General features: G+C 46.5%; 1 protein-coding gene across 2 annotated transcripts in view; it reads right to left on the reverse strand.

The window, feature by feature from the left end:
* The window catches only part of LOC138580591 (protein-glutamine gamma-glutamyltransferase 6-like), a 282,038-nt gene extending 265,856 nt beyond the window's left edge, over positions 1-16,182 (reverse strand). Inside the window, exon 1 of one of the 2 annotated variants that reach the window (XM_069651253.1) lies at positions 15,948-16,182. In XM_069651253.1, the coding sequence (XP_069507354.1) occupies positions 15,948-16,002 (55 nt within the window). In that variant the 5' untranslated portion in view covers positions 16,003-16,182. The remainder of the gene's footprint in view (positions 1-15,947) is intronic. The other variant, XM_069651254.1, reaches the window with a different exon arrangement.
* Between the last annotated feature and the right edge of the window lie 3,772 nt (positions 16,183-19,954).

The following is a 19,954-nucleotide window of genomic DNA, read 5'->3' on the forward strand; positions in this document are numbered from 1 at the left end:
AGTCGGAGCCTGCTGGAAGGTGCCCGTCAATGGTGGGGGGGACATGTGTTGGGGCTCATAAGTGCATGGTGCCATGTGGGCTACCTGCAGGGCATGGTCAGGGGTGTAGGGTAGTCCCCTGTGGTGTGGGCTGCCTGCAGAGCATGCCCTGGCTTGTAGGGTAGTCCCTTGTGGTGTGGGCTGCCTGAAGGGCATGGGGAGGGGCAACGGGCCCCCCCGGGAGGGCCCACACTGCCAAATTGCATGTAAAACTCCACGCGATACCCCTGGAATACACATACCCCACTCGTGCCAGCGAATTTGCGTGTAAAACTCCACGCGCACCCCTCGGAATACACGTACCCCGCTTGCGCCAGCGAAAACACGTGTGAAACTCCCCACGCACCCCGGGAATACATGAACCCTTCTTGCGCCAGCGGAAACGCATGTAAAACTCCACGTGCACCTCTGAAATACGCGCAGGCAGCCCATCCACCCTTCCCATGCCCCTCAGGCAGCCCATCCACCCTCCCCATGCCCCACAGGCAGCCCACACCACAGGGGGGAATCTTTCCATGCATTTTGCCTGATGCGAGCTTGGTACATGTATTCTGAGGGGTGCGCAGGGAGTTTTACACGCGATTGGCCTGGCGCGAGCGCGGTACATGTATTCCGGGTGTGCACATGGAGTTTTACACGCTATTGGCGTGGCACGAACGGGGTATGTGTATTCCGGGGGTGTGTGGGGAGTTTTACACGTGATTTTGCTGCGTGAGCCGGGTACGTGTATTCCGGGGGGCATGTGGAGTTTTACACGCTATTGGCCTGCCGCGAGCGGGGTATGTGTATTCCGGGGGTGCACGTGGAGTTTTACATGCTTTTGGCCTGGCGCAAGCCGGGTACGTGTATTCTGGGGTTGCGCGTGGAGATTTACACACGATTTCGCTGGCACGAACGGGGTACGTGTATTCCGAGGGGTGCACAGGGAGTTTTACATGCGTTTTTGTGATATGGGAGCTTTATGCTGGTCCACTGGCCTTTGCGCCATGTGCTGGATTTGTGCAATGTTTTTGGTGCACGGGCGGGGTTGGGGGCGTAACTGGTGCTGCTGCATTGTCGTTGCGCCACAGCTGCTTATGGATGTATTAATCCATGAATACGCTGTGCGCCGAAATGGGCATTTAATCATTTCACAGCTGCCAGCCAGTCTCATACTGTGGTAGAATATGTTAGAACAAAGCAGCTAAAGGCTTGAATTATGCTCTTCTTACGGCCCCCCTTCACAAAACCCTTTAGAGCGTGTCGGCTCCCAGGACACAAATAGCACCTCATAGTTAGCAAAGCTTGGAATGTGGCTCTTCCCCCGTGTGCAGCTTGCTTCCAAGAACAGAAGCACTGTGTTCTGTTCAACAACTAGAAGATGCCTCCGCACTTTGTAAATTGCACATTGTTACTAGAATAGACATCGAAAGTGTCATAATTGTCATACTCGTCGGAAATGTCCATCATCATCCCGAGTTCAAAGAAACTTAATAAAAGGGGGGTGTTAAACATGACATAGCTGATTGTATGATATGCATTTTGTATATATGTAACTGATGTACGTAATTTGCTCTCTTGCGTCCCTCGAGGTCTAGGAAATACACGTCGCGGGGCGTGAGACCACAGTTGGCCAATTGGGACTATTTTGGCTTGCAATAAACCCTAGCATTGGGAATTTGAACCGCGTGTCTGGTGCATCCTTTCGTGTATGGTTATTGCCTTGTTTCCATATCGCGAGGGACCCCTAGGGGCCCCTTTCAAAGCATGAAATGAAGGTGACAAGAAGGAAGAGATCCCTGACAGAAAACCTATATTGTGGGGCCCTTCCCCAGGCACACCTTCTCTCTCTGGCTACACTAACCCTTCCCCTTTCTTGTGCCTGCTAACTTCAAAACATCTCTGGTGTGCAACACCTTGGCGTGAGACTGGCTTTGTTATGTTAGTGCTGCCATTGACTCCAAGGAGTGGTCCTGGGCCTTGAAGCAAGGTGTTACCCTTCCCCCCTAGAATCAAATAAGCAGCATCCTGGCTATTTATCACTTGGTAGTAGTGGCGACAGCCAGACTAGCCATGAATACACCTTGCCCTAACAATGCTGGGCCTGGGTGCCACTTGCCAGATATCAAATTGTTGGTGGCTGTCACAATTGTGTGTTCTTATCGTCTCCATATCACAAACAGGCATGACTTATAGTTTATATTGAACATACCATTGGACTGATTAAGGCAGATTATTATTATTAATTTAGATCTGAGGTGCTGAAGTTAATATGATACCTCTGCCTGCAGGGACATTGTGTAAAGAAGCTGTCAAGAATTCACAAGTGACCTTTGAACCACAGAAAAGGAGGAGCTGCAGATGTTAGGAGGCTGGTGGATTAAAGGCTGACTATGTGTTTGGCCTGGGGTTTTTATGAAAAGGGGTCTGGTTAGTATACCTCTTTTTTAAACACGCCATTTTACTTTGAAAGGACATTTTTTTAAAGTTAAGGCTTTTAGACCCACACTAGATGGCATTCTGTCACACAAGAACTCCCTACTAATATGTGGAAACAGGAGGCACCTGTTCACACCATATTCCACATGCTTTAGCTCACAACTACCCTTAACAAATCATATTTGAAACCCCCACTGATGGACAGTCTACATGCCTTTAGCATGTCCACAGCCATTACATGCGGAGCCCACATTGCATCCCTATGCAAACTGCTCTCTGCATCCTCTCTGAGATTCCCTTACTCACTTCTGTTCACCAATTCCATGATGCACAAATTCTATGTTGCTTTCCAGCCATTCAATATGTCCCTGCATTTGAATAAATGTGCCACTGCACTGCATATTGCTGGAAATGTGTAAATGTTGAATTGAAATTCTCCCCATTTGTCAATGATGTTTCTACCAATGATACCTTTTCCAGCAAGCCCCACAGAGATGCTGCTATCTTGTAGTTTTGCTGGCCTCACCACTCCATTTTCACAAATGCTAATTAAATATAGAACATTATGTAAACCAACTAATTGTGATAGTTGTGGTATTGAGTGTGGTTCACGGTTGACAGCCTTAAAGGGGAATAATTTTTAAAATTACCCTTCAAGTCCTGCTTTCCAAGGTCTTGGAGGCAGACATTTTCTATGCAGAACCAGTTTCATGTGTATGAGTTAATGTTGTGATCTAGCAGCAACAATCAAGCAAAAGCCCCCTGCTGATAGATTTTGCTTATTGCTGTCGGAGTCTTCTTACTATTTATGGCAGAACTGAGGAAACAAGTAGGTAATATAACATATGTGAGTGCTGTCCGGTCTTGCTCGCTGAGATGCCACACACGATAAAGCAAATGATCTCATCCCTTTGGATGTCACTGAGCTTTCCCAGAAACATCCAATGGGATGAGATAATATAAGACCATGTGGCTACCTAAATGAAGCTAGGTTTCCACCTGGTCCAAGCAATTCCAGCCCACCTACACAGAGGCGAGGTGTTCCCCAAAGAGCCCAGCACCTCGCTTGAAGCAGCGGGGGGTCTGGTGTCAGTTTCTGGGCTCAATATTGAGTTCCATGCTGTCTGTCGAGTGCACTGTTGACAAAACATATTACAATGTGAATAGCATATTTGGTAAAATTGCACCGCTGGGTGCAATATGTCTGCTCCTCCGTGCCACTTCAACTGTATATATCCTACAACGAAGGCTGTGCATCTCTTTCAGGCCCCAAATTGGATCAGCTTTGTTCCCCCTTCATCCCACGCATATTTGGTTCAGACCAAGTTAAACTGCCTTCATGCTGAAAACTGCTCCCCTCTCTGTCAGAAATAAGCAAAAGCTCCCAGTAGAGGGCTTTTGCTTGATTGTTGCCATGAGAACACAGTAACAACTTATACACATGAAACTGGTTCTGCTTAGAAAATGGCTGCCTCCAAGTCCTTGGGAAGCAGGAATTGAAGGGTTATTTTAAAAATTATTTTCCAGAGGAACATTTAAAAAATAATGGCAATTTTATTTATTACGGCCACATTTAGAAAGAGCAACATTTTGGAAAGAACTTCCCCTTTGAGTGAGAATGGGAGTGTCTGTGACTGAGTATGTGAGAGTGTAGTTCTACATTGTCAGTTTGGGGTGAATAGGGAGGGCACAGTTCCTGGTCAGCCAATCACTTGGCTGCCAAGATTCCAGCCCTAGCCCATAACTATTTTCATATAAAATGTGTTCCCCGGCAAAATAATATATGGGCCAAACATGAAATTGTTTAATGTAATGGTTAGCACACATATTATTGCATCTTGTTTTCCAGAGAGGACACCTGAGCACAGAGAGATGTTAGCACTTGTCCAGCTTGCTTGGGAGCTAAGAATCGCCCTGGCAAAGTGGTAACAAAATGCTGATGGCATTTTTAAGTATCACCTTAAAATATACTGTACATTCACACTTAAATATGGCCCAGATAGCAAATAATGTTTAATGCTTAAAAACATGTCCTGGTTAGTCTATGTACACTGTAATATCTTTCTCTCTTTTGTTTTTTTTTTAGGTGCAATGCATTTGTATAAAATTATCAGGAAGGACATAGTGAATTAAGACTGATAGAAACTCTATGTAGGCAACACAAAGACTGATATTCAAATGGATATTTCCCTTCATTGAAAGGTACAGTGAGCTAAAGTTTGTCTGCAGACTCTTGAGTGGGTACCTTCCCAAATAACAGGTCATTTAGCCATGTCCGTTCTTGCAGCGGGGCACCGATGGACTATTTTTTCATTGTTTAAGGGATTTAGGATTAGTCACCCTAAGTTTCCTAGGGTCATCCAGACGTGGACCCCTTGCTCACTGTGCTCAGAGAGGCACAGCTCCACCTGAATGATGAGGCCCAACAAGGCTGAAACAGGTGTATGGGGTTGCTGTTGGTACTCTTGTTCAGAAGAGAATTGCCATAGCATTTTGGTGCTGGCCTTCAGATGTGGGTGGGACAAAGACTGATATGCAAATGGTTATTTCCCTTCTGTGAAAGGTACAGTGAGCTAATGTGTGGCTGTGGCCTCTCGAGTGGGTACTTTCCCAAAGAACAGGTCATTTAGCCTTGTTCGTTCTCGCAGAGGGGCGCCTATGGCCTGTTTTTTGCTTATTTATATAAAGACTATGGGGGTCATTCCAAGTTTGGAGGCAGCCATGGTGCTAACAGCACCATGGCTGCCTCCAAACTCGGGTCCGGGTCTGGGTAGTCGGAATGGGCACTTACAAGGACATTCTGACCTATGCGGACCTGGTAAGTCCCCATTTCGAATACCATTCCCCATTCCCATTTGAGCCCCCATAGGGATCAATGGGAATGGGAAAGGAGATAATACCGGGCCCGCAAATAGCGGGCCATTATTAGCTCCATGGTCCCTTAACGGGTCCTGCTAAGGACGGCTGGTAAAACCAGCCGGTCCTGGTGGGACACGCTAAGGGACCTCGGAATGTGGCAGTAGGGATGTTAACGGCAACGGCATCCTTACCGGTGCCGTTAACCCCTACCGCCATACTCGGAATGACCACCAGTGTGTGGACATTTCTTTGTGGGCGCTTGGGGACTACACTGTACTTAAGAACCAGCTTGCATCACTTCCTGAGAGCTAAGCCTTGATTGCTCGCCACGTTTTACCAATTAGAGAATCTTGGCTGGGGTGCTCTGTGCTTCAACTCTGCCATATAGAGAGCAGGAGTACAGATAACCCACTCCAGTCTTTACAGCCGCTAATTTTGCAAACAAGGTCCGAGGTTTATTTTTCAGGTCATAAAAATATTAGATGAGTAATGGTTTTGTTTGACTATTTATATGATGAGCGCTGGCAATTTGGGTTTCCATTTGTTGAGAAGGAGAGGCGTAATCTTCAAAAAGGATAGCTGTTTGTGGGGGCTGAAATAAATTGGGATATAGTTCATAATCAAAACATAATTTTACTGGATAATATTCACAAAATATAACATTGAACCTTAATAGCAAGATCCACAATACTTAATTTACTAATGCAATAGAAATTATTCCATTGCTATCTGGGTATTCCCTGTAATGGGATTGAGGCCTGCTTATATTAAATTCGAAGGGAGGATAGCTCTGAGGCAACACGCGGGTCTTGTAAGCAAGACCACACTGAGCAACACAGATTTGAATCCTGGATCTGCGCTTGAAACCGATTTTGGGATTAAGCGTGTTATAAATAACCTGCACTTGCACGCTTCGAATGTACGAGGCCTAGTAGGATCATTTCTCCCCCCCCCTTGCCTTGTTGCGCCTTGAGACACACATTTATAGGCGCATTATAAATTACCAATACAAAATAAAAGTGTCTGTAATGTGCTGAAACCAGCATAAACTGGAGCTATCCTCTTGATTTAAGACATCACAGAGTGCCTCTTTAGTAACCTCAAGTAGGGGGCTGTGCCATAGCTTCACCCAGTATATCACAGGTTCCAGTTTCATCAGAGACTCAATAGGTGTTCTTCACAGGTATATAAGTAGATTGGGCTCAGAGAATGGGAAATCTTACAGAATAGACAAGTAAAAAAGACTTTGGGCCTCATTACGAGTTGGGCACAAAGGGATTACAGGCACCGGTAAGGACACTGGTGCCGGTAATCCCTTTGCGCCCTATTCCGAGTTCCCTTAACGGGCCCCTTCCTTAACGCCTGGTTTTACTAGGCGTTATGGACGGGACCCGTTACGGGACTTTAGAGCTAATAACGGTACCGCAAATTGCGGTACCGTTACTAGCGCCTTGCCCCTTCCCATTGAGCCCTATGGGGGCTCAAATGGGGATGGGGAATGGCTTTTTCTTTTTTTACTTTAGTTTTTATTAGCATTTTATAATAAAACAGCCCCCCTCCTATCCCCACCCCAACACCGACCCACCCCCCTTCCCCGTGTCCAGTTCAAAGTGTTCGACAAAGGAGACTCGTAATGCTCACTCCGTTTCCTGTGCCTTGGAGGCGATGCCATAGGTGACCAACTCGCCGACTGGCTTGGTGCCGCTTTTTCCCGGGCCGTGGGACCCCCGGTTTATTGCTGTTCCTTTCGGGGCCATTTGCGCCCTTCTCAGGTCGGGGGCTTACCCTTGAAGTCAATGCACATCCCAACCCCAAGTTTGTTGTACCCCATACCAGTTCATGAGGAATGAGCTTGTGTCTTTATTCACCATGGCAGTCAGTTTGTCCATCAAAAACATGTTTTTCACCTTTTTCATCCACTCTTCCTTGGAGGGGTTTTCAAGGCTCTTCCATTTCTGAGCGAGGGCTACTCTGCCCGCCCTCAGCATGGTTTCCCACATCCTTGGGTAACGGTATAGTTCCGCTTCTTCCGGGGGGAGTCCCAGCAACATGGTCAGGGGATTATGTGGTAGGAGTTCCTCTGTTACTTCTGCTATCCAGCCCCTCACTGACCCCCAGTAGTACTGGACCTTCGGGCAATGCCACCACATGTGGCCTCTGGAGCCTGTCTGGCCGCATCCCCTAGGGCACATTGGTGACAACCCCGGGAACATCTTTGACAGTTTTGCTGGGTCTCTGTGCCACCCCTGCAGAATTTTAATGTCCGAGGTGAATAAGTTCCCATGAAACGCTATTTTGAAAATTCTGGCCCAGGCGTCCTCTGAGATCTCTTTCTCTGCCAGGTCGTTCCAGAACGTGTGGAAGCTCCTCCTACCCTGAAGGTCGTAAGTATTTAGGATTTTATACATACTGGACAGCGCACCTTTTCTGGTGGTCGCCGAGTCAAGAAGCTTCTCGAAAGGGGTCAGTTGTCTCCTCAGGTTTGGACCCCATGACTGATCGCAGAGGATGCACTTAAGGCAGAGGTATTCGAAAATGGAAAGCGATCCACCCCCCGGAATGGCTTTTTCAATGGGGACTTACCAGTCCCGCAAAGGTCGGAATAGACCGGTAAGTCCCCATTGAACCAGGGCGGACTCGGTACCGTATGGGATGTAGTCATGGTGCAAATACCGCCATGATTACCTCCATACTCAGAATGAGGCCTTTTGTGTGTTGAAATCCTTGTACTCAATCCAGAAAACGTCAGCAAGGGACCAACATGCAAACTGCACTACATCCACCTTCCCACAGTCATATTCCTGATTGGCTCACGTGTATTATAACAGCCTGATTGGTTTTTATAACAGAATCACACTGAATATAACAAATAGTAGTTTGTACAAAATATGCCAAAAACATTTCCAGTTGTCAAGGCAACCAAACATTCTGCTTCTCAGCACCATTTTCTCTTCTCCCTTTTCTGTTAGCATTGTTTGGGCCATAGGTGAGAAACCCAAAAAAAAGAAAATGATTTGTGACCAAATACCAACGCATCACCACAAAAGAAAATCTACTTTTGAATGAGGAACTGGAAAAAGTGAACACTTGCCTATCTGAGGATATTTTATGAAGCGCTTGTCTTGGCAGAAATACATTTACTGACAAGATACAGATAATCAGGGATGAGGGGTTTGTGGGGCCTTGTGAGCATTCAGAATGTGCAAGTGCAGGGAGAGATATAGGGACAGGGTAGAAGGTAAGTGCTGGGATTTCCACAGGGGGAAATACCAAGGGGACAGTGGCGCGCAACAGAGAGTGCCTGGAAGATATCGATTTGTAAAGAGTGATCACCTGCCATGAATAAGTGCAGGCCTGTAACAACACAAGCCGGTGGGTGCCTGAAGGCAAGTGCTGGGATGGTGCGGAACACTGCAGGCGATTGGGCAAAGGCCGGGACCCAGAAGGACACGTAAGGTCCCAGGCCACCAATCTCAGCGACTTTGGGGTATTAGTATGGAAGAAAGATTGGGAAGGAGCAGATGAAGAGGAAAGTCTTCAGGAGCTTTCAGAATTTGAGGAGGTCTGGCTCAAGATGGAGAGGAGGGGGGAGGCTGTTCCAGAGGAGGGAGCTAGCTGAAGTGAGAGAACTCCCACCAGCTCACGGCTTAGAAAAGTAGCTGACACGCAGAGAATCTCAAGCCGGAAGAGCGTAAGGAAGTGGAAGGTGAGAGCAAGTTGAAGATAGGTTGGTCTTCTGCCTCAGACAGCCTTATGGATGATGCAACGGGATTTACATTTGATCCTTGCAGCAACTGGGAGTCAGTGGAGGGATTTCACAGCTGGAGAGATACAGTCCCTGGGCTTGAGGCCAAGGATAAGTCTTGCAGCTCTATTCAGGACAAGCTGGAGTGGGCAGAGAGAGAAAGAGGGTAGGTTAAAAAAGATGCTGTTTTAGTAATCAAGCATAGAGAGTACCAGAGCTCTACAGACTTTGAGCTTCTGAGGAAAACTGAGGGAAGGAAGGATACCTCTGAGGAGGTGGAGTTGAAAATGGGCCTTCTTGGCACGGTCCAAGATGTGAGGGAGGAAAGAGAGAGAGGAGTCAAAGATGACTTCAAGGTTTCTGGCTTCAGATGCAGGAGACGGGGGAGAGTCCATAGAGGGTGGCCAGAGTGAAGGGACTAGAGTGAGATATAGGATACATATTTCTTAAACGTCATGCATAAGATGTATGTGAACTATATAATAATACATGTGTGTATTCCATAAAATATAAGGATAATTTACACACGTATGTGCAATTTATCCAGCTGGCTTGCTACAAAAGAATTACTAAGGGTAATTTTCTATGTTCCAAATAAGTGTAAGAATGGTGGTAAAAGTGACAATACATGTTTACTGACATGTTTACAGATCTGAAGGAATTTCTATGATTTGACAGGTGGAACTGGAGAGCAGAGCATCATAACTGTATGGCTGCTCATTCAGGTCTGCATGTCTTAACTGCTTGTGTTATCCCAGCAAGTATTTTCATGCTGGTGGAAAACCAATGAATGTCTATGAAATCCACATGAAATTACAGCCTGGTCAAAAGCAGATGGACTCCATAGGAATCCATTGTTAATTTCTCTTGCAATCATAAATGGTGGGAGACTTTTACACTTTTTTCCAAAAGTAGTGGAAAATGGAAGAGTAAAGGCAAACTTTCATGTTCTACTCTTAGATTTTCCACTGTGTAGTGAAAAAGAGGAAAAGAGCTACATTTTACACGGGATCTTTTTTCATAAAAATGGAAATGAAGCTTGTCCCGTTCGGGCAATTTACACTTTAATGAACATGTCGTACAATGTGCTGTGCCTGAAAATAGGCACATCACACCATTATATTCAAATTCTTCTTCTCCTCTGCAACGGCTGTTACAACACCATTGAAATGCGGCACTGGAAAATGCTGGGAAGGTAAGCTGTATCTGCCAACTCCTGGCACATGCATGACGCGCTCAAGCCCTTTAAAAAATGGCACCCAGCAAAGACTTGGAATGGGAAACACCTCATTCTACATGTCTATTTGGACCTCTCATTGTGCCTGTTCAAAATACCTGTATGCCCATTTTCTAAGTCTGCACAGCATAAAAGTGTGGTGGGAAAAACGGTAATCTGTGGTTACCACCATGCTTTGTAGGATTTTGATGGATTTTGCAGGTGGATTTGGAAAGTGGGGCAGACTTAACAGACTTGCCTACTTTTCAAACTCTTCCTGACAAATTGTATTGTACTTGTCATTTATATAGTGCCTTTTACCATTATTATAGTCCTAATGCGCTGGTAGTGGGAATGCCCCCCATGTTGGAGGTTATAGAGAAGGAGGAGAAAGCATGTGTGCATTTGGCCAAGTAAGGCTTAGCAGAGCCAGCCATGCTATGGTAGAGAGCAACCCATGCGATCAGGCATGTGGATGGGTGCAGAGAGGAGTCAGGAGATGGTGTGAGGGCTAGTGACTCACTATGTGTTAAGCGTACCCAAATTTGTCATAGGTCATCGCTGCATTCTGATGTCAGAGGTGTTGAGTCATAGCCTGGTGTAAGTAGATAGAGAATTATGTAACCAGCTCGACCGAATGTTGTCATAGTCCTTGCTCAGTTCTGATGTGTACGGGTAGCCATGCCTGAGGCCAGTGTCCACCGGAGTGGTGCGTTATGTGTAACTAGCAGATTTGGTGGTGATTTGTTGTTTGTGTGCCCAAACAGGTATTGGCTTCCAATGTCTATTATTGCGGCTGCGATAAAATGGTTAGCAACAGTGATAGTCTAAGCTCCAACTATTTGCAACTAGAGGAGCATGGGTTGTACGCCCAGGTTCTTATGGGAGGACAGCGTGGTGAGTCTAACCAGATATCGAGCGCTTACTGAACCTTCTCAATTGTTACCTTTACCATGGGTGGCTTATCCTATAGATCATACATGTGCAATACCTGCCCTTCCCTCCTGTCCTTTCAGTGCGATTCCGGGGCTAGTTCTTGATTGCCTGCCTGGAGTAATGCACGACAAACCCCAAACCTGGTCTTTTGGTGCGATACATGGCCATGGCACAATTCCTCCCATTAAAATTCCCTGCAGTGAATCCTAATCTGTCCGATTGCGATGGTGGTGATTCTATCACAACCACTTAAAGTGTGATTTACCTGCTTTGCTGCACATGCCAGGCGCAGTAACTAATCAATCCTGTGACATTTCAAAGTGTGAAACGGGATATGAATGGCTGTGTTTCATCTGATGGGGTTTGTGGGAAACCAGGGTAATGATTGATGTATGATAATGTGTATGGTCCAGGATGTCGCGATGGCGGCGGCGGCCGCCAGGTGCTGCGAGGTTGGGGCTGCCACGAATACGGCCAGCACTGCCTGCACATGAGTGTTCGTCTGTTCGGAACTGGGAATTGGAAGGTTCAGGGAGGGGTTTCAGGGTTTCAGGATAATGTGGCAAATAGCCAGGTTTTGAGGACTTTTTTGAAGGAAAGGTAGTTCTCTGTGCGGCGGATGTACAGAGAAAGAGTGTTCCAGATGGTGGGAAATACGATAGAGAAGGCCGAGCTGACAACGCTGGTGGAGTGGGAAGGGGGGATAATGAGGAGGAAAGCTGTGCCAGATCTGAGGTTTCTGGAGGGTCAATAGTGGATGATTTTGTTCTGAAGAAACTCAGGTGCTGTATTATAGTAGGCTCGGTGTGATGCACATGGCTTTGATGGTCGCTCTTAGGCTAACAGGGAGCCAGAATAGTAATCTGAGTGCGGGGGTGATATGTTCTCAGGGCGAGAGGGCAAGGAGCAGTCTGGCTGCTGAGTTTTGGATATGGTGTTTCCTGAGCTGGTATGATGGGACGCAGATTTAGAGGGATTTGGCGTAATCTAGGTGTGAGAGGATAATGGCCAGTAATGCAGACTCTTAGAAGATAAGAGAGGTAGGGAAAGATTAATTTTAGGAGGCGTAAATGGAAGTCGCAGGTTCTGGATACAAAGTCGATGTGTTTGGATGGAGATAGGTCTAGGTCCATGGTGCATCAAAGATTTTTAACGGCGGTGGAGGCGGCAGGTGGGGTTCCCAGGACTATTGGCCATGGCAAAGGTTGGGGACTCAAAGGAGTTTTGCCACATATTAGGATTTCTGAGGATTAGGTGGTTGGTCATCATCCATAGGTCATATCCGAGAGGCACAGGCAAGGTAGGGAAGTCGGCAGGCTGGAGTCTTGAGAATTTTAAAAATGATCTGGGTATCAAATGCACAAATGTAGCAGGTAAGGTTGTGGAAGTGGATAAGAGCTGGCAGCGGGCTTCGGCAGAGGTTGAAGTGGAGGGGTGAAAGGGAGGCTCCTTGTTCCCTTTTGTGATGGGGCGAGGGACGGAGAGGAGGAAGGTGGGAGGAGAATGATTTGTGAGCGATTGAAAAATAAAAAAGGTGACCCAATTAAGGGCAGAGTCTTTGATGCCAGGGGTGAGGAGCGTGTTCCTGAGTATTGTGTGGCTGATGATATCGAATGACGCAGATAGATCCAGGAGGATGAGTGCAGCACACCCTTCTGAATTTGCAGTTCTTTTTAGGTCATCCCAGATAGAGACCAGAGTGGATTCAGTTCCACAGAAGGGTCGGAACCCTGATTGGGCTGGGTATAGGAGTCTATTGGCTTCTGTAAAGAGGCCAAGTTGCTTATATGCCGCACAGTCAAATAATTTAGCAATGAAGCAGGAGTTGTAGATTGGGCGGTAGTTTGATGGGGAGAGTTGGACGAGGCTGGTTTTTTTAAGTAGCGGTTTGACATTATAGGTTTTGAAAGCCTCTGGGAAGGTGCCGGATGAGAGAGATTCATTTATGATGGACTAAGCTGCCAGCACAGGTGGAGGTAAGGATCTTTTTTAGAAGGGGTGGTGGGCAAGGATCGCCTGGCAAGCACGAGGGTCGGCTAAGTGCTAGTAGGTTTCAGAAATCGGCCTGGGAAAGAGGTGTGAATGAGGAAATAATTGGTAGGGAGGGAGGGCGAGGGTAAATTCTGGTTTGAGAGAGGGCTGGGTGTAGATGTCAGAATCTGAGCTAGTTTTGAGGTGATGGTACAATCTACTTGGTTTTCAGCCAGCATTGAGCTCATTTTCAATGGGGGCGTAACATTAATAAAAAGTGTAAAAGCCGTAAATAAGGCTTGTACACCTTCTATTAATGTTACCCCCCACCCCATTTGAATTAATTTGTAACTTGCATTTTCCCTGCCTTTCTTCCCCTCCAACATGCAAATGCTCCAGCATTTGTCCAGGTGAGGGTTTTCATTCTGGCGCAAATGCTAGAGAACGCTGTCTGACACGCTGTCAAGCTCCGTCCCTGGAAACACTGGCATCGGTGGAGATTGGGAGGTATAGTTCGCTCCAACTGGCTTCAACAGTCTAGTCTTACTCTAAAATGGCAGCCGTGATAATATAGGCGGACACTTCCGGATACGATTCGCGTTGTATCCGTCTTGGACCCTCGCTGCTTGTACTACTGCTGAGTACTAGCGCTCTGTTCCGGTTACTCTTAACCTGACTCTTCTCTCGTTATAGTCTATTTTTCTCCCTTCCTTTTCTAAATTCTGGCTCTTTTTGCATCTTGCCTTTCTCTGTTTGTGTTATATTGTACTGTTTACTTACTAGCTGTACTCCGCTAAGTTATTTGTTTGCTTTTTTCTTGGGCTCTATGACCTCCTCTCGTTCTGTTTCCCTCTCTCTTTGCACTCCAAGCTTTTGGTTCTCTCGCTGCACTGTGTTTTGCTCAGTTCCTATTTATTCGGTGCAGCCCTTACCTTGTTATGTCTGTCTTCTGTTTTCTATTTTTTCGGCTTCCCTTCTGTCTTGGTTGTGGATCACTCGCTCGGTTCCGACTTTCTGGTTATTCTGTTCTTACCTTTGTATCATCTGTCTTGTGTTGTGGAGCCCTTGCTTTCGCTCTCTAGTGCTTCAACTAGTGTTTCATACGTACTTCCTTCTTGACTTCAGACTGTCCTTGGCAGTATTTAACCCTCCTGTCTCTGTCTGTTGATGGCATTCTGCCTCTTCAACAAACTTCTTTAACGGGGTCTTCCTGTTTACAATCGTCCATCTACCATCAGGAAGGTGGTACTCTTATTTGGATCACAGGAAATCTTAACTTTGATTGGACTATGGCCGCTGGTTGTGTTGGTGGATGAGAGACCTAATACAGCTGCTAAAACGAAGTTTTACCTCAAGGCAGCCTCTCTTCTGACAAGCCGGATCTCTCATCTCTCTCAGGGTTTTTTCTGCCACATCAGGCTTTTTCGCTGGATATTTTTTTGGAGCTTGCTCCTTGGTGTTGATCTTGATCCTGTTGCCTTGCAGGTCATGGTGACCTCAGAGGGAGCTCGCCCTTATTTACACAACAAATAGGAAAAGAAACTAAAGGAACCCAAGAAGACCCGAAAGAAGAAGGTATCTGAAAACACCATAGACTCTTTTGAGGAAACAGGTGAGGTGAGGGATCAGGCTGTTATCAGGGACTCTGACACACGTGAACATGTCAGATAGCATCCAATTGTAATTGTACACACTGCCTGACATGCTCGCATGGCAGGCAGTGTGTACAATGGGTCCCTGAGGGGTCCGCCTGCTTTATGCTGGTTCATACAACAGGCAGACCCCACAGGCAGCTCCATCATTTGCACCGGCATGAAAATCGATGCCAGCGCAAATGCTCAAGCATTTGTATGGTGGAGAGGAAGAAAGGTTGCGGAAATGCAAATTACGTTCTGCCCCCCATTCTCTGCCATACAAATGAATAAAAATGGGGGATAAGGTTGATGGAAGGTGCAAAAAAAAAAGCCTTGCGCACAGCTTTTACGTGTTCCATTAGCGTTACGCCCCCATGGAAAATGAGCTCCCATGTAGTTTCATGCTGGTGTAAAACCTACAAACACCTATGGAATAGGACTGAACTTTACAATTGGTAAAAGCAGGCGGATTCCATAGGAATCCTTTGCCAGTGCCTTCAGCAATCATTAGTGTCAGGAGGTTTATACACTTTTCTAATCATATGGTGAAAAAGTGAAGTGTGAAAGCGTTCACATGTCATTTACTCTTTAATGTTGCGCTACATGGTGGAAGAGATTAACATTGTATGCAGGTAAATTTTAGCCAAGAAATGCAAACAGATTAAGCCTTCTCTTTGCAATTTCCGGTTTGAGAAGCTCCTGCACAGCCCCTTTCCCCAGGAAAATGTTTTAGGGCTGCTTCTTGCCATACAGTGTTACACAATCTTTTCAGCACGAAAAAAAAACAAACATAAATGAAACCAAATAAAGTGGATGCTACAGGACAATGAATACATGCATTACTGCAGTCGTATGGCAGACCAAATAAAGTAGTGACAATTGACAATTGATCGCCTTTATCACTAGTGCATGCACTGCCATAAGGATCAGGTCCCCTAAGGTCTTGACATTTTATAGGATTGGTTGAGAAATGAAAATACCTCGAGCAAAATGGGAAAGTATGACTAAAAATAAAGGCGCATGTCTGTGATCTTCCAGAACGTTAAAACAATATCGCAAGGTCTGTTATCAGTAGGAACGTTAAGCGAGTTTGGGCGAGTCCATGAAAGGTTCCAATCGCGTTACTTACACGCCATTTCTTCATCCTGTACTTTCTCCCTCTCCCCGCGTTCAGAGCCCTCCATTCACTAAATGAGAAGACGTGCCGCGCACTTCTGAAACAGCCCCCAGGATCCTGTCGAGTAAAGTCTGCTTTCAAAGAAAAAAATGTGAAGACACGACCAGAAAATTCGGGTATTTGAGGCAGTTTTATGCGTGTAAGCCGCCGCCGTGCTTACTTCCTGCTTGCTACAGCTGGCAGCTGTCCCGGAAGTGGTTGAGCGGGTATTATTTTTTTCGTTACAATTCTTGCCTCACCCCATCATTTATAACTGAACTAGTGAATGCTCGGGGAGTTCCAAGGAATGATTACTTTTCTAAGGCATCCCAAGCTGGTGTTTACAGCACTCTTGCTCATTCCCTGCATAGTTATTTTCATGCAAACTACCTGACAGCTTCAGGGAACACCAGACTGTTTTGCTCTTGGCAGCTCTCGTGAAAGGAGATGTATTTCAACGAGAATTAAGGTAGCTGTTGTTAAGAAGAAGATTCACATGATGAGAGGATCAAAAAGCCTTCAGGATCATTTTCTAAGTGCCCCTGTATGTAAAAGCCAGGTATAAAACCTAGGTGTAAATGTTTTACATCTCACTTTGTAAGATTCTATGGCATATTTAAGCAATATGACCCGAGCGGCGGGGGCATTACCGACTCAGGTAATGCCCCGGGGCCATAGTTATAGGCCGAGCGAAGCAAGGCAAGAAAGGCAAGATGCAAAAAGAGCCAGAATTTAGAAAAGGAAGGGAGAAAAATAGACTATAACGAGAGAAGAGTCAGGTTAAGAGTAACCGGAACAGAGCGCTAGTACTCAGCAGTAGTACAAGCAGCGAGGGTCCAAGACGGATACAACGCGAATCGTATCCGGAAGTGTCCGCCTATATTATCACGGCTGCCATTTTAGAGTAAGACTAGACTGTTGAAGCCAGTTGGAGCGAACTATACCTCCCAATCTCCACCGATGCCAGTGTTTCCAGGGACGGAGCTTGACAGCGTGTCAGACAGCGTTCTCTAGCATTTGCGCCAGAATGAAAACCCTCACCTGGACAAATGCTGGAGCATTTGCATGTTGGAGAGGAAGAAAGGCAGGGAAAATGCAAGTTACAAATTAATTAAAATGGGGTGGGGGGTAACATTAATAGAAGGTGTACAAGCCTTATTTACGGCTTTTACACTTTTTATTAATGTTACGCCCCCATTGAAAATGAGCTCAATGCTGGCTGAAAACCAAGTAGATTGTACCATCACCTCAAAACTAGCTCAGATTCTGACATCTACACCCAGCCCTCTCTCAAACCAGAATTTACCCTCGCCCTCCCTCCCTACCAATTATTTCCTCATTCACACCTCTTTCCCAGGCCGATTTCTGAAACCTACTAGCACTTAGCCGACCCTCGTGCTTGCCAGGCGATCCTTGCCCACCACCCCTTCTAAAAAAGATCCTTACCTCCACCTGTGCTGGCAGCTTAGTCCATCATAAATGAATCTCTCTCATCCGGCACCTTCCCAGAGGCTTTCAAAACCTATAATGTCAAACCGCTACTTAAAAAAACCAGCCTCGTCCAACTCTCCCCATCAAACTACCGCCCAATCTACAACTCCTGCTTCATTGCTAAATTATTTGACTGTGCGGCATATAAGCAACTTGGCCTCTTTACAGAAGCCAATAGACTCCTATACCCAGCCCAATCAGGGTTCCGACCCTTCTGTGGAACTGAATCCACTCTGGTCTCTATCTGGGATGACCTAAAAAGAACTGCAAATTCAGAAGGGTGTGCTGCACTCATCCTCCTGGATCTATCTGTGTCATTCGATATCATCAGCCACACAATACTCAGGAACACGCTCCTCACCCCTGGCATCAAAGACTCTGCCCTTAATTGGGTCACCTTTTTTATTTTTCAATCGCTCACAAATCATTCTCCTCCCACCTTCCTCCTCTCCGTCCCTCGCCCCATCACAAAAGGGAACAAGGAGCCTCCCTTTCACCCCTCCTCTTCAACCTCTGCCGAAGCCCGCTGCCAGCTCTTATCCACTTCCACAACCTTACCTGCTACATTTGTGCATATGATACCCAGATCATTTTTAAAATCCTCAAGACTCCAGCCTGCCGACTTCCCTACCTTGCCTGTGCCTCTCGGATATGACCTATGGATGATGACCAACCACCTAATCCTCAGAAATCCTAATATGTGGCAAAACTCCTTTGAGTCCCCAACCTTTGCCATGGCCAATAGTCCTGGGAGCCCCACCTGCCGCCTCCACCGCCGTTAAAAATCTTTGATGCACCATGGACCTAGACCTATCTCCATCCAAACACATCGACTTTGTATCCAGAACCTGCGACTTCCATTTACGCCTCCTAAAATTAATCTTTCCCTACCTCTCTTATCTTCTAAGAGTCTGCATTACTGGCCATTATCCTCTCACACCTAGATTACGCCAAATCCCTCTAAATCCGCGTCCCATCATACCAGCTCAGGAAACACCATATCCAAAACTCAGCAGCCAGACTGCTCCTTGCCCTCTCGCCCTGAGAACATATCACCCCCGCACTCAGATTACTATTCTGGCTCCCTGTTAGCCTAAGAGCGACCATCAAAGCCATGTGCATCACACCGAGCCTACTATAATACAGCACCTGAGTTTCTTCAGAACAAAATCATCCACTATTGACCCTCCAGAAACCTCAGATCTGGCACAGCTTTCCTCCTCATTATCCCCCCTTCCCACTCCACCAGCGTTGTCAGCTTGGCCTTCTCTATCGTATTTCCCACCATCTGGAACACTCTTTCTCTGTACATCCGCCGCACAGAGAACTACCTTTCCTTCAAAAAAGTCCTCAAAACCTGGCTATTTGCCACATTATCTTGAAACCCCTCCCTGAACCTTCCAATTCCCAGTTCCGAACAGACGAACACTCATGTGCAGGCAGTGCTGGCCGTATTCGTGGCAGCCCCAACCTCGCAGCACCTGGCGGCCGCCGCCGCCATCGCGACATCCTGGACCATACACATTATCATACATCAATCATTACCCTGGTTTCCCACAAACCCCATCAGATGAAACACAGCCATTCATATCCCGTTTCACACTTTGAAATGTCACAGGATTGATTAGTTACTGCGCCTGGCATGTGCAGCAAAGCAGGTAAATCACACTTTAAGTGGTTGTGATAGAATCACCACCATCGCAATCGGACAGATTAGGATTCACTGCAGGGAATTTTAATGGGAGGAATTGTGCCATGGCCATGTATCGCACCAAAAGACCAGGTTTGGGGTTTGTCGTGCATTACTCCAGGAAGGCAATCAAGAACTAGCCCCGGAATCGCACTGAAAGGACAGGAGGGAAGGGCAGGTATTGCACATGTATGATCTATAGGATAAGCCACCCATGGTAAAGGTAACAATTGAGAAGGTTCAGTAAGCGCTCGATATCTGGTTAGACTCACCACGCTGTCCTCCCATAAGAACCTGGGCGTACAACCCATGCTCCTCTAGTTGCAAATAGTTGGAGCTTAGACTATCACTGTTGCTAACCATTTTATCGCAGCCGCAATAATAGACATTGGAAGCCAATACTTGTTTGGGCACACAAACAACAAATCACCACCAAATCTGCTAGTTACACATAACGCACCACTCCGGTGGACACTGGCCTCAGGCATGGCTACCCGTGCACATCAGAACTGAGCAAGGACTATGACAACATTCGGTCGAGCTGGTTACATAATTCTCTATCTACTTACACCAGGCTATGACTCAACACCTCTGACATCAGAATGCAGCGATGACCTATGACAAATTTGGGTACGCTTAACACATAGTGAGTCACTAGCCCTCACACCATCTCCTGACTCCTCTCTGCACCCAACCACATGCCTGATCGCATGGGTTGCTCTCTACCATAGCATGGCTGGCTCTGCTAAGCCTTACTTGGCCAAATGCACACATGCTTTCTCCTCCTTCTCTATAACCT

This window comes from Ambystoma mexicanum, chromosome 3p (assembly GCF_040938575.1).
Source record: "Ambystoma mexicanum isolate Mex_15411 chromosome 3p, UKY_AmexF1_1, whole genome shotgun sequence".
In the NCBI taxonomy this organism is placed as follows: domain Eukaryota; kingdom Metazoa; phylum Chordata; class Amphibia; order Caudata; family Ambystomatidae; genus Ambystoma; species Ambystoma mexicanum.